The sequence below is a fragment of the Glycine max genome, chromosome 19 (assembly GCF_000004515.6).
Source record: "Glycine max cultivar Williams 82 chromosome 19, Glycine_max_v4.0, whole genome shotgun sequence".
NCBI classification, from domain to species: Eukaryota; Viridiplantae; Streptophyta; class Magnoliopsida; order Fabales; family Fabaceae; genus Glycine; species Glycine max.
Genome location: NC_038255.2, coordinates 8,594,389 through 8,607,865, shown reverse-complemented (window position 1 = coordinate 8,607,865; position 13,477 = coordinate 8,594,389). Strand labels below are relative to the sequence as shown.

The 13,477-nt window shown below is 27.2% G+C and overlaps 1 protein-coding gene across 1 annotated transcript; it reads right to left on the bottom strand.

Moving 5' to 3' along the window:
- Positions 1-12,179: 12,179 nt before the first annotated feature.
- Positions 12,180-12,965, bottom strand: LOC100306462 (uncharacterized). The gene has a single exon (NM_001248477.3). The coding sequence runs from the start codon at positions 12,879-12,881 to the stop codon at positions 12,522-12,524; it is 360 nt and encodes a 119-aa protein (NP_001235406.1). The 5' UTR covers positions 12,882-12,965; the 3' UTR covers positions 12,180-12,521.
- Positions 12,966-13,477: the final 512 nt, after the last annotated feature.

The window sequence follows — 13,477 nt, the reverse complement described above, 5'->3', positions numbered from 1 at the left end:
AATTGAAGCAAAAACAAAGGAAAAGTTAAAAAAGAATAAGCTTTGTCCATATATTTTTATACATGTTTGTGATGACATAAACAAAGAGTAGCTACAACATGGATCTTGTATTCCTTAGTGGACAATTTATTAAATATTGCATACTTATAAAAGTTGACAATTCATTAAATATTGCATACTTATAATTTACATTTTTGACATAATATGGAAGACATATTCTCTATCTCCCTCTCCCTCCCTCAACGCTTTGGTAACTTGTTTAACCTCATTGTCAATCACCATGTACTTTGAAAGGAGAGCTTTATGTCATTGGAACAAAGAAAATAGTCCAAATTAATTTGACCACATAGGTTTATAGAACAAACTCTTTGAATTATATATAAAGTTTAAACAACTAAATTAAAAAGTAAAATTAAATTGCAAATAGATCATTCAAAATCTTTTAACTAAAATATATATCACTTTTAATTTAATTAAAATTCAAATTTAAATGACCTGAATGATAATTTTTTTTAAAAAAAAAAAACAACATTAATATTAAATCAAAAGGAAAAATATTTTATTGGTGCCTACAAATACATTATTTTTCAATTTTAATCCCTTCAATTTTTTTATTGGTATTTTGTCTTTGTAAACTTTAAACCTCTACTTTTTGTATGTACTTACTCTCAGTTCCTATATTACGAACACAATAATATGACTAAGTTTTATTTTTAATTTGTTTTATCCTCTTAAGATTAATTTTACTGTTGTGACTTAAAACTTGAATTCCTTTCCTACAAGTCCAACACACTAAGTTCACCTTTCAATACTTCTCTAACCATTTCAAATTATAAAAACTGGCAACTAATAAGCATTTCACATATATAAATCAATAAGAGAAAAATCAAAGAAATTTTTTAAAAGAACATCAAAATAATTAAATTTAAATTCATATCACCTTATTTAATAATACAACGGACTTCACAAAAAATAAAATCCATCAATTATAAATAACAGATCTAATTATCTTATTATTAGTGCATATTAATTATTTAAAATATAATATTGCAACATCTCAATGATTCCCCAACCCCACACTTGTGCAAGTAAAATAATCAAAACATTACTCAAGTCAGATCAGTACAATACTATTATTGTTTAGTATTCCTCAAATTCTGGATTCAAGTATATGTTTATACAAGAATTGATTTAATTAAAAATTTATGTAAGTCTTATTAAATAATTTGAGTTTTATTTTTTATTTAACGAGTTTTATTAGTTATTTAGTGAGACTTCTATGAAATTTATATTACAGCACATGGATATTAAAAATGATACTCTCTCATATTATTTGACTTTTTTAAGGTAATGGATATTTATTAAGAAAAATATTATTTACACACATTACAATGAAAATAATCACTTTGACACTCAACAAAAAAAATATCCTCATTAATTAAAAGGGTTTAAATTTAGTTGAATCTATTTAAAGATTTAGGTATCCACCAAAAAGAAATTCAAAGATTTAGGTGAACTTCTAATAAAGAAACATATTACTAGGAAAACTTAAAGAAAAATTAAAAGACTCAAAGAGACATATAATTATAATATGAGAAGAAATAAGCATGTTAAAGAGCACGTCGTTGTATTCCTCGTAGATAAATATATAATTTAGAGCTAGAAATATCATTTTGAGTTATTTTAATTTCCAAAAACTGTATTTTATTCAAGTTAGTCTTCAAAATTATCGTACAATATTAGAAAATATTACTTATGTTTTGTTTTCATACTTAAGAGTTTTATTTTATGTAAATAATTTTTCAATTTTCGTATATGAAATGCTTTATTTTTATTTTAAAATATTTCTATTAAATGTGTCATTATCTTAAAGTAAACACACTCGTTGCCAATTTCAATCTATACTAGTCAAGGGCAATAATAAAGAAAGTGCCAACTCGTAGAACATTTTTCCTTACCCTACTACAGAATGTGCATGATTAAAAAAGAAGTGAAATTAATCGAAGAAAAGTGCATCTTACACAATATGGCGATTTTGAAAATTTTAGATATAGGCAAGTGAGCACTTGTGATTCAAGATAATAGTACTAATTTTAGGACATCTTTAGATACAAGCCACGTGTTTTTGAGAGTTTTTCTATTAGGAATATAGAATTTTTTCCAATAAAATAACTCTCAAAAAGCATTTTTAACCTTATATCCAAACAAACTTTTAGAAAGCTACTACTCTTGCCCGTTTGATTGACTAAATTTGATAATAATATCCTATGTTCCATAGTGACAATTTAAGTTCCCCCAGCCTCAAACGCATATTATATATATATATATATATATATATATATATATATATATAAAATACATCAAAATCAATTTTTGTACAACCATGAAAAGAAAAAAGAAAAAAAAAGTGTGAGATAAGTAGTGTTATATAAAATTTGAAAAAATAATATTATAAAAAAATTGTTTATATGAATGGAACTCTAATGATTTTTTTTACTCATTGTATTTTATTTATTTATGAATTCTAATGAATTTATGTCTTTTTCCAAATTATATTATCTTTATTTATGTTTTTATTATTTTTCTATAACGTGTGTTTTTATTTTCCAAGCATGCTATATGTCTGCATGTTATTATTATTATTGGGCTTAATTATTGATTAAGTCCCTAAATTTGGGATATGTACTTTTGTTAGTCCCTTAAATTTAAAAATGTTTTTTTAGTTTTTAAATTTTAAAAATTATAGTTTTTAATCTCTAACATAATAAATTAATACATTGTGACGATTTTTAGATGTTTTAAATTAATTTTTATTTTTTAATCAGTTGAATTTGTGTTTAAAAATTATCACATAATGCTAAAAGAATCCACCACAAAATACTTAAAAATCACCCCCAAAGTGTCAATTTGTTATATCAGAAACTAAAAAAAAACAATTTTTTAACATTCAGATACTACAAAAAAATATTTTTAAATTTCAACAACAAAAAAAAACATATCCTGATATTCAAGTACTAAAATAATAATTAAACCTTAATATTATTTAAAGTCGGTTCTTTGAAGCGTTTGATTATTCCAACTCCTAGTGTTGGAAAAACTCAAGGTTTGATTATCATATATTGTCATTGTAAAAAAAATCATACATTTGTTAGTATAAAATATTTTATATTATCAATTAATTAAAATTTTAATAATTATTATAAAAATAATAAATTTATTATATATAACAATTTGTAATTGAATAACTATATAAAAAAATTGAGCATTGATGTATGCATCATTTAATCAAAGAATAGAGTTAGGCTGTTTATAGTCCAAAATTTTGATAAATAAATGTATTAAGGCTTACATGATTATTTTTTTCATCTGCCAAGTTAATATATTTATCAAGTGTACAAAATCTTCTCCAAAAATAAACTTATAAAGTATCTAATAGATGGATCTGATATTTAAGTGTATGTACATTCAAAGTTATCTTTTCTTTGTTGTGTAGGAATAGAAAATAGTGTCACAAATTTATAATAATTAATGCATGTATTTAATTAAACTCTTTGACACATTTAATATTATCTAAAGTGACCGTCTAAGAAGATTGTTGAGACTCCTATAAAATAAAAAAATAAAATAAAAGATTGTTAAGATAAAAGTCAAGAAGTACTATTTATTAGTAAAAAAAATATTTCTTGAAGAATATAATACTACCCTTGTCCAATATATAAAAAATAATTATCTAATTCATGAAGACTCATAAAAGAATTTAAGTGGGAATTAAGTGGGTTAATTTGTCATAAATTTTATTTTTATTTCAAGATTCTTCGTGATATTAAATCATTTAAGAAATGGTTATTTTTCAAAAAGATAACTTTAATTGAATATGTTGGGGTGTAAATAAGTCAAATTATTTATGAACTATTCAAACTCGAGTAGTTAAATGTTCTTCAACTTTTTTATTTAATTAAATAAATAAACTCAAACTTAAAATTGTGCTTGAATGGACCATTACATTAACATTGAATAGTAGGTAAAAATATTTTTTAAAAAAGACACAATTATCAATTATATATCAGTATGAGAATAAAAAACTTTTATGTGCGAAGAGATAAAAAATAACCACTCTATCTCTTCCCCCCCTCTCTCTCTCTATGTATATATATTAAATGCATGGGGTTCAACCTAAACCTAACAATTTGATAGAATGACGAGCTTCTTCTCCAACAACTAGAAGAATGTATTGAACTATAAATACTAAAAGTTGAAGAAATAAAGATAGCTAGCTGCCTTGAACTAAATCAACACACATTCAAAGTTCTGTATTTCTGTTATTTGTTATAAATTTAAATCATACAAGTCACATCAATTCAATGTCATAACAATTTTGTGTGAAAAATTTTTGAGAAAGAGACGTGTGTCGTGCCTTTTTCACTTGGCCTACTACGGAGGTAATATCAAACACAGTTTCTTCTTCTTTTTTCTCTCAAAAGAAGGCACAATCATAGTCATAAGTTGAAAAAAGTTTGCTACAAATCAATCTTGTGTTGTGACATGTCGATCCCATTTTCACGTGAAGTTGCAACCCAATGGCCTTTGATAAAAATATGTTTAACGGAAAATAGTACTGAATTAGTAATCTACATGCAAACATGTGAACGTCATCAACGACATGGAAATCTAAAACTTGTGCATGTAATAGAAAGGGAGTTCCAAGGAGAACATCCCAATGCTTTCATCTTTGGGATCCGAAACTACCTTGAGAAAAGTTTTTGAAACCTTTTCGTGAAATTAGTTCTATAATCCATCTTGGATACATATCTTTATATTTTTTCTTATAATTTTAAATATATTTTTTGTCCTTATAATTTAATATCTTTTATTTTTATTCCTATAAAAAAATGTTTTTATCCTTTTAAAATGTGTTTATTTTATTTAATTTTAGTCTTTAAAGTTCTTTAGATAATATATTTTTATTATTTAAAATACTTTTTTATTATTTAAAGTGTTATCTAAAGCACCTTAAAGATAAAAAATAAAATAAATACATTTTATAAAAATTAAAACAAAAAAATTACAAAAATAAAAATAAAAAATATTAAATTACAAAGACCAAAAATGTGTTTAAATCTTTCTTTTATCACATTATTTAATTATTATGTATGTATCTAGGTAAGTATTTACAAAATTGATTTTGAATAAATTAAATTTAGTTAGAATTGATTTTGAAGTAATTTGTATTTAGATATTTTTATTATATAATAAATTAACCAAATGAAAGAGAAACATGCGTTGGATTGCACTTGCCCTAGTAGCCCTATAATCTGGTTGGTGTGATGAGACATGTCTCGTGTGTGAAGCATTTTTGTTCTATAATAATGCATGTCATGACTTGCTTTTATAGTTTGGCTTGGTTTCTAAACTTTCTATAATAGTTAATGCAATCATGGGTTTGAGTAATTAGTATTGGTCTCATATATAACTTTTAATAGTGTGTTCCTTTGCAGCGAGTTGATTTTTAAAAAAAATGGCAACAAGTGGGGGTAATAATATACTATGATCATGAAGCAACATATAGCAAATCAATTGAGAAGTACAAGATGGCTCAACTGAAATTTTAACTAGTGAGGGGATGTCAAATAGTAATTTGTTAATGCAGTGGGTAGTATGGTAGATATAAAGATCCAAGCTGCTTTGTTAAATCACAGCAGAATTTGTCCTCTTTAACAAGAACCAGGGTGCCACGGTAGTAGCAGCAACAACATCGTAGCAATATCTTAATTTAGTAGATGTAGTTCAGTTGGCAAAACACATTAAATTTGTGAAAAATGACCTAAATTTGATTTCCACATAATAAATTCTTGAGGAGGAACAACAAACTTTAAGTGTAACTAAATCTAAGATCAAGATTTAGTTTCTAGGAAATACCTAGGGGTTAGGGTCGGTCTTGTGCCCTATCCAGAGGTGCGATGACATAAGACTCACAACTAAAAGGAGTCCAAATTTTTTTATAGTCATATAATAAAAAAAAGTATATTATTTAGGCTTTTTATAGTTAAATTAAAATTATTATTTTATTTTATGTCCTTTTTAATTGAAATTAAGATGTGATACGTAATTAAAAAATATTACTATATTAGTTGTTAGTTTCTTTTCTTATGTATTATCTCCACAAGTCCATACAAAATGAATTTTCATTTCACTGTGACATATATCAACATGTAATTGATTTATAATAATAGACTTAAATAAAATTAACAAAAAAAGAAACAAACAAAAACTCAAATTATAAATGAAAAACTAAATATTAGTATATTAGTAATGAAAAAAATATGAAATATTTAATATGAAATGATATTTTGTTAATGATAGACAATAACGAATGAAATGAAACATTTTATCTGATACAAAAAATATATAATTAAATTATAAATATATAAGTAAATTAAAGTGATAAAGAATATGATGGATTCCTAACCCCTTTACCAAAATACGTAAAACTTAATCGGAATGGAGATGGATTTGAAAAATATAAATTTACCTTATTAAATGTGAACTTACCATGTCTTTTGCAATGATGAGAACACGAGAGTCAAACCTATCAAGTCCACTTTATTTATAAATATCTATAATATATAAATATTTTAGGAATAAATTAGATTATAGATGATAGCATAAAAATAAATTCAATAAAAAAAAGTGATATATCCTTTTAAGATTTGTTAAAATTATGTTATTTGTTTAATGTAAGAAAACATGTAATTTTTAATAAAATTATGTTTCTATTTTTTTATATAATGTATATTTATATTTTTAAATACTTAAATATAAAAGGGTCCAAATTAATTTTTGGTTATGGATCCATAAAATCTTAGGACCTTTCCTGCTGGGGTCCCACTACAAACTCAAATTTTAACTACAGTGGTTAAAAAAAAACCAAATTATATGGATATGGATATTAATCTTTCAAGAAAAACCATTGTATCAATATCCTTATGGGTCTGAATTTGCTTAGTCAGCAAAGCCACACACTTATACATTAAAATTGTTGGATCAAAATTGGAAGGTAAGATTTTTATCTTGCTAAATCAAATTTATGTTAAAACTACCTCTTTAGACACTCATTAAGCATTATATAAGAGTGTTGATCTTTATTATTCAACTCACCTAAACTTTTTTTAAAAAAAAAACTTGAAATTAGAGTTGTCTAATATTTATCTAACAATTCGAGTTTCTTGAGAGCATGAAACTCTTACTCCATTAAATGTGACTCTGACTCTCACCAACATTAATCACACAATTAGAAGAATTCCTCCTTTCTTATTTATAAAACATAATTTTTTTAAAAAAAATTATCCATTTTTATAAGACTTCATTTTAATTATTTTTTACTAAAATATCCTATTCATTTTAATCCATAATTAAGTGTTATTGAATTGTAACATTTCTCTCCTATAGAGATTAGAGAAGATGAATAAACTTTCAAATGTTAAGAATTTTTTTTAAAAATATATTATAATTACAGAAAATTTAAAATTAATACCTAAATTTAATCATTTTTTAATAAACATAAAATAGTCAACGACTTATAAATAAAAATGAAAAGAATATTCTAAATGTAGATATATTGAGAATAATTATTATTATTACTATGCGTTAATTCGTGATGCATACGATCATAGACTCATAGTTGGATTTGACCTTTGTCCTCCAGGAAATCTTAGCCAATAGAGTGGATTAACATCGGAAAAGGAAAGTATTAACAATGTCTCCTTAGATTCATGTGTTTCGATCTGGATGTTTAGTATGTTTACATGCAATATAACAATATATCTAATAATTCAAAAATTGTTATCATTTCAACTTTTCAGTCACCTATGTAATTAGGGGTGAAAGTAGATCGGGTTGTCCATCGAAGACTTACCACTCAGATCTGTTTAAGATTTGACTTGACCTAACTCATTTAACAAATAGATCAAGCTCAATTTTTTTAAAAAACCTATTTAATTAAATAGGACAAATCACATGTCCTAAGTAAAACCTATTAAGCCTGACGAACTCACAAATAGATCAAGTCCAAGCTTTTTAAAAAACCTATTAAGTCTGGCAAACTGACCTATTCAGCAATAATATGTTATAACAAAAATATTATTATTAATATGATATAGGATATTATAATTATTTTATTTAAATTACAAAATTATTTTAGTACTTTAACGATTTGAATCATTTTACTTAATGTAGTACAAATGAATAACAAGAATATAGACTATTTGCTTTTTGTGAGACTTAAAAGACCTTGATAGCATGTCATATGTAATGTTTGTAGGCAAATTTTGTAATATCTTGTGATTTAAAATTATCTTATTGTTTTTAATATGCAGATCTTGAACATGTGACTTTAACACGACGTTCTAACTAACTGAGCTAATAAGTCAATGATGTTAAAAATTAATTAACGTTCTTATATATAATACTAAAATTTCTAATGTATATTTAATACACATATAAGTTTAGATAATAAATTTTGTAACAATTAATTTTGATCTAATAATATTTTTTACATATATAAATTTTAAATAAAAACCATAGATTTAATAAAAATTTATATATGTAAAAAAATATATTATTAGATCAAAATTAACTGTTATAAAATTTATTATATAAATTTATGTGTATTTAATATACATTAGAAATTTTAGTATTATATACAACGATGCTAATTATTTTTTAATATAGTTGACCTATTAACTTAGTTAATTAAAGCGTTAGGCTAACAACGCAAAAGTCATAGGTTCCAAACCATCCATATGGTCCATACGAATTGCTCAATCGGTATGAAATTGGGTAATCCGTATAGCCCCATACGAATTGGCCTTACGGATTGCTATACGAAAAAAAGAAAAAAAAAAGGAAGGAACAAAGAAGAAAAAGGATAAAAGGATAAAACTGAAATTTTTTAAAATATGTTAGATGTAGAAGAAAATTGTTGGGTATAAAAAAATAACCTCCAAATTTACTATAAAAAATATGAAATAGGCCCAATTAAACTTAAGTATGACCCAACCCAGATAAGTCCATTTCCACCCCTACCTGTTCTTAAGCTCCTTGCAGACACAAGTGTAAAGAAACACTTTCAATTTTTACTTTCTTACTGTCAAAGTAGTCAATATCAAATAGTGGAAACTATTCATCCGAAGTTTTGAGATACACTATTTTCACTATATATGTTCCCATATGTGTTTGACAATTATTGAAACCCCCTAAAAGTAAGACATTTTCATAATTAATGATTAAAAATTAGAGAAAGGGAACCGATACAGCGACAGATATGTATTGATCTCTGGTTAAGTGGATGAAGTCATTCATCATTATCCTTTACCTGGGAAGAGAATACCCAACAAGAGGGGGGAAATGGGGTAGAATATAACTTAGAAGAACTAGAGACGGCGAAAATCAGAACAGAGAGGTAAAAAAAACTTTTAGACTTTGAAAGGTATGTATAAATCAGAACCTACTAAAAACAGAAACAGTTTAAATAAACATACTAAAAACAGAAAATTACTTATTTTATTAAAATAAACATTTATTTTAATAAATAAATTTAAGATTTTTTTATATATTTATATAAAAATGTGCTTTAAGAAATACATCAACTTGGCATATGGTAACTAAAACTTAGAACCAGCCCCATAGACAATATAATGCATTTACTACAGAACACTTGATAGCTGGTAAGCATCAGTGTTGTTAAATAGCAGTCATGGTGCCATCATGGCATAATGGCATGGCAGTTTTTTTGCCAACTGCCACAGTCAATTTGTGAAGGGAGGCTTGCCATGGCAGCGCCATAAGGCGCATTGGTGTGTTTATATGGCAGAATTTCAGCCTTCTACCATGTTCCGCCATTGCAAACACTGGTAAGCACACTTGCAGAGTAGCAGACACACAGCTTTAGTTTCTCAGTCTTTTCAGAGTTTAGATACAGGGTTATTCATGCATAATGGTTTCTTCAAAATGGAATTTAGATAGGGCTGTAGGTATCATGACTGAATGAATTGTTAAGTAGACTTCAATAAGGTATTTTATAGATTCTTCAGTGCTCAGGAGTCTAAGATTTCATAGAATTAAGGTTACCAATGTAATTCTTTCAAATCAATGAAAAGACATATATTAGGGTTTCCATACCCTAGAGCTCTTTCCCATTGTATTATGCAATTCCATTCTAGGTGTCATGCGCATGTACCCTTGGGACAATCCCTAGGCTATCTATTCCTGCTCCAATTGAACATAATTTTTAATTTCTTCCTCCAAAATTCTTCAACACTTGACACTTTTGAGAGAGAAACCTAATAATATTTAATCTAGTCAATCTCATGTTTTGCTTGAATTTTTCTTAAACAACCCAAATCCATGTATCAGATTTCATAAGTACTGTTCAAACTTCAAACCGAAGCACCCTTATGGGACCTACATTTTCCATTTAATGATTTTAAATGTAAGCATTCAATCAACCCAGAGAGAGCTGCAGTAAAAGAGGTAAAAAAGAAGAAAAAGTTTCCTGAAGAGAATTTTCAATGTAGCAGATCTATGATTTCCAATGGGATTTTATGCTATTGTTTCAACTTTCAAGCTTCAACCAAACCTAGCATGTACTAAGCAAAGTGAAAAGGTGAAGCAAGGTTGCAAGAATGAACAAAGAAGTAAAAATATAAAGCATAAAACCCAACAAAATTTTAAAGATAAGAAAAAGGCGGCTACTGTGTTAGAAGTAGTAAACAACACTCAGTGTATCACATAAAAATGATGTCATACATAGTTATATTTTATTCTTTCAGTAACAGACCCTTGTGATGCAGGTCAGAAATTAGTTTGAATTTAGGGTTTTAAGCAAAGAGAAATTATGGAAATATCCCTACACCCTAAACCATCTATGGGATAAAGAGGTTGTTTGAGAGGAGAGAAATCCAATACGATCACAATTCAATCATAAGCTGAAAAGAAACACCGAATAGATATACTAAATAACGCATATACTTAACCAAATTATCAATCTGTTGAAATTACAAAGAGGGTTACTATTTATAGACCCTCATATATTATTATTCCACAACTAACTGGATTCTTAAGCAGCTTAGTTACTGAATTTTGAACTACCTTTAATTATTTGGACCCCTTATTGTGAGATTGACATTAGTAGGATCATTAACTAATCAAATACATAGAATAATGACTCTTGAATATGTACAACATGCATTACACTTAGATAATACAGATTTAAGTTTCAACTACTAAAACTGTAATATGACAGTGACACACAAAGAAGGCTTCTATATTTCTCCATCAGCTTGGATTTTGAATTTGAAATTTAATATAAAACTGGATAAGGTTATTTAGTTCTGAAAACAACGCGATGCAAAGTCAAGATAAAAACAAAGAAAGGAAAATAACACATTGTTTCCCATATTTTGTAACTTGAGAAATTCTTGTAGCTGAAAGATAAGAACAGAACTATAAAATAGAAAATGGACTTAATGACCATAAATGCCAACACGATTCTATCTCAATTAGCACTAACCCAAATCTCACCAGGACACCTTCCCCCCACATTACCCTAGTGCTTGCAATTCCTATGTAATCTACAAAGGAGGTGCAAACACCGAGGGGAAGGGAGAAAGTATCATTCCATGAAGCAGATCCTCGTCCTCCTTAATGAGTGTTTGGTGTTATAAAATACATGCTCATATGGACATATCTAGCAATAACTCCAAAGTCCTACTGTTTTCATAGGCAAACTGGCAATTTTGCATAAATATAAAACCACAAAAGCAAAACAAAGAAACATTTCCCCCTCATTGATACAAGTTGCTATAGTGCCATATCAGTCACAAATGAAAATTAAGACTTCAAATGTAATCACAATGAACAAACAATAGGTTCCTATAATGAATCAGCACATATGAGTCAAAGTTGTTACGCATATCCAACTAAAGTCATTCCCCTCTGTAGTCCGTACAGGATACAATCAAGAAACCACATTCATGCCTTCGCAAAGTTCAAAACAAAAACAAAGGAATAAACCTACAACCATCTAAAACAAGAGTACTAAACTAAGGAGTTTAGCATGCACTTTGAAAGTTTCACTTTTAAAACCTATCATCATTGTAAAACCAATCAGAAATCGTCCTTGGTATAACTTTTAAAATAGTTATTATAATAAAAATCAACAAACTTACTGTACATGACGGTTTGCAGTTGGATTTGGATTGCAGTGCATGTATTATTTATTCTAAACTAAGAAGTATCAAATTAAAGTGCAATAACAACATTTAGATTAACCAAGAGTGAACAAAAAAGAAATCCAAAACAATTCGCCTCCAACTAAATGTCACAGTCTCCCCCCTCCCTCTCAATTCTTCTTTTCACTACCAAAAAAAAAAAAAACTAATAGAAACAAAGACGACAACATTACAGTTTCACTAAAAAGAAAACTGAATTGATAAAGTTGAATGCTTTTTCTGTTCCCTGACCTTCTACGTCTGTCTCCTCATGCGCTTCCTGAGCTTCTGGTACTTGTGCTTGTTCATCTTCTTCTTCCGCTTCTTCTTCACGCTGTCGGCCCAAAGGGTTCCAGATGAGTCTTCTTCTTCTTCCGCCGCGCCGCGAAACCCGCTTTCAAAAACCGGTTTTGGGGAGAACCCAAAGGGGAAACTGGGAAAGATCACGGTGGGGGAATCATCGAAGGGTTGAGGGTGACATTGTTGGGGAGGGTTGAGAGTGAGAGTGAGAACGGGGTTTTGGTTTTGGGGTTGCGGAGGGTTGAGGGCAGTGATGAATCTGAAGGGTGGTAGTGGTAATGGTTTTCGAAGCAGTTTCTGAAGGGTTGAAGCCATGGGAACGAAACGAGGTTGCGCAGTCAGGGAGATCTGTCACCAAACATAATCAGCGTCAGGAAGACAGGAACAAAACAACTGGTTGCAGTGTTTGGTTAGTGGTGTTTGGTTAATCGATCTCAGGTTCAGCCTATTCTAGAATTATAATTTTTGTCCTATTATTTTTTTAAATGTGTTTTTAGTTTTTTCATTAAAAAATTGAAATATTTCATTATAATATTTAAAAAGTTTGTAGTTTTTATTTTTTATTTTTTTAATCAAAATATTTTATTTTTCATTTTTTGAAAGTTTATAATTTTGATCTTTATAATCAATTTCAAACATTAATTTATGTATTATGTAAATATTGATCGTAACATATTTATTTATTATGCACGTGATTTTAGAATTATTTAATAAATAATAAGCTTAATTTATTCAAAAATTAAAAGTAACAATCAATAAATAAAGGATCAAAGAGATTAAAATTACTTATTTTTAAAGAATAAGAGATAGAATGTCTCAATTAAAAATAATATAGAAACTAAAATTGTGAATTTAAAAAAAATAAAGGATAAAATATCTTATTTAAGAAATAAGGAAACTAATATTACAGA

Excerpts from the sequence above, each read along its gene's own strand:
- LOC100306462 (NM_001248477.3), bottom strand. The coding sequence starts at position 12,881 with ATGGCTTCAACCCTTCAGAAACTGCTTCGAAAACCATTACCACTACCA.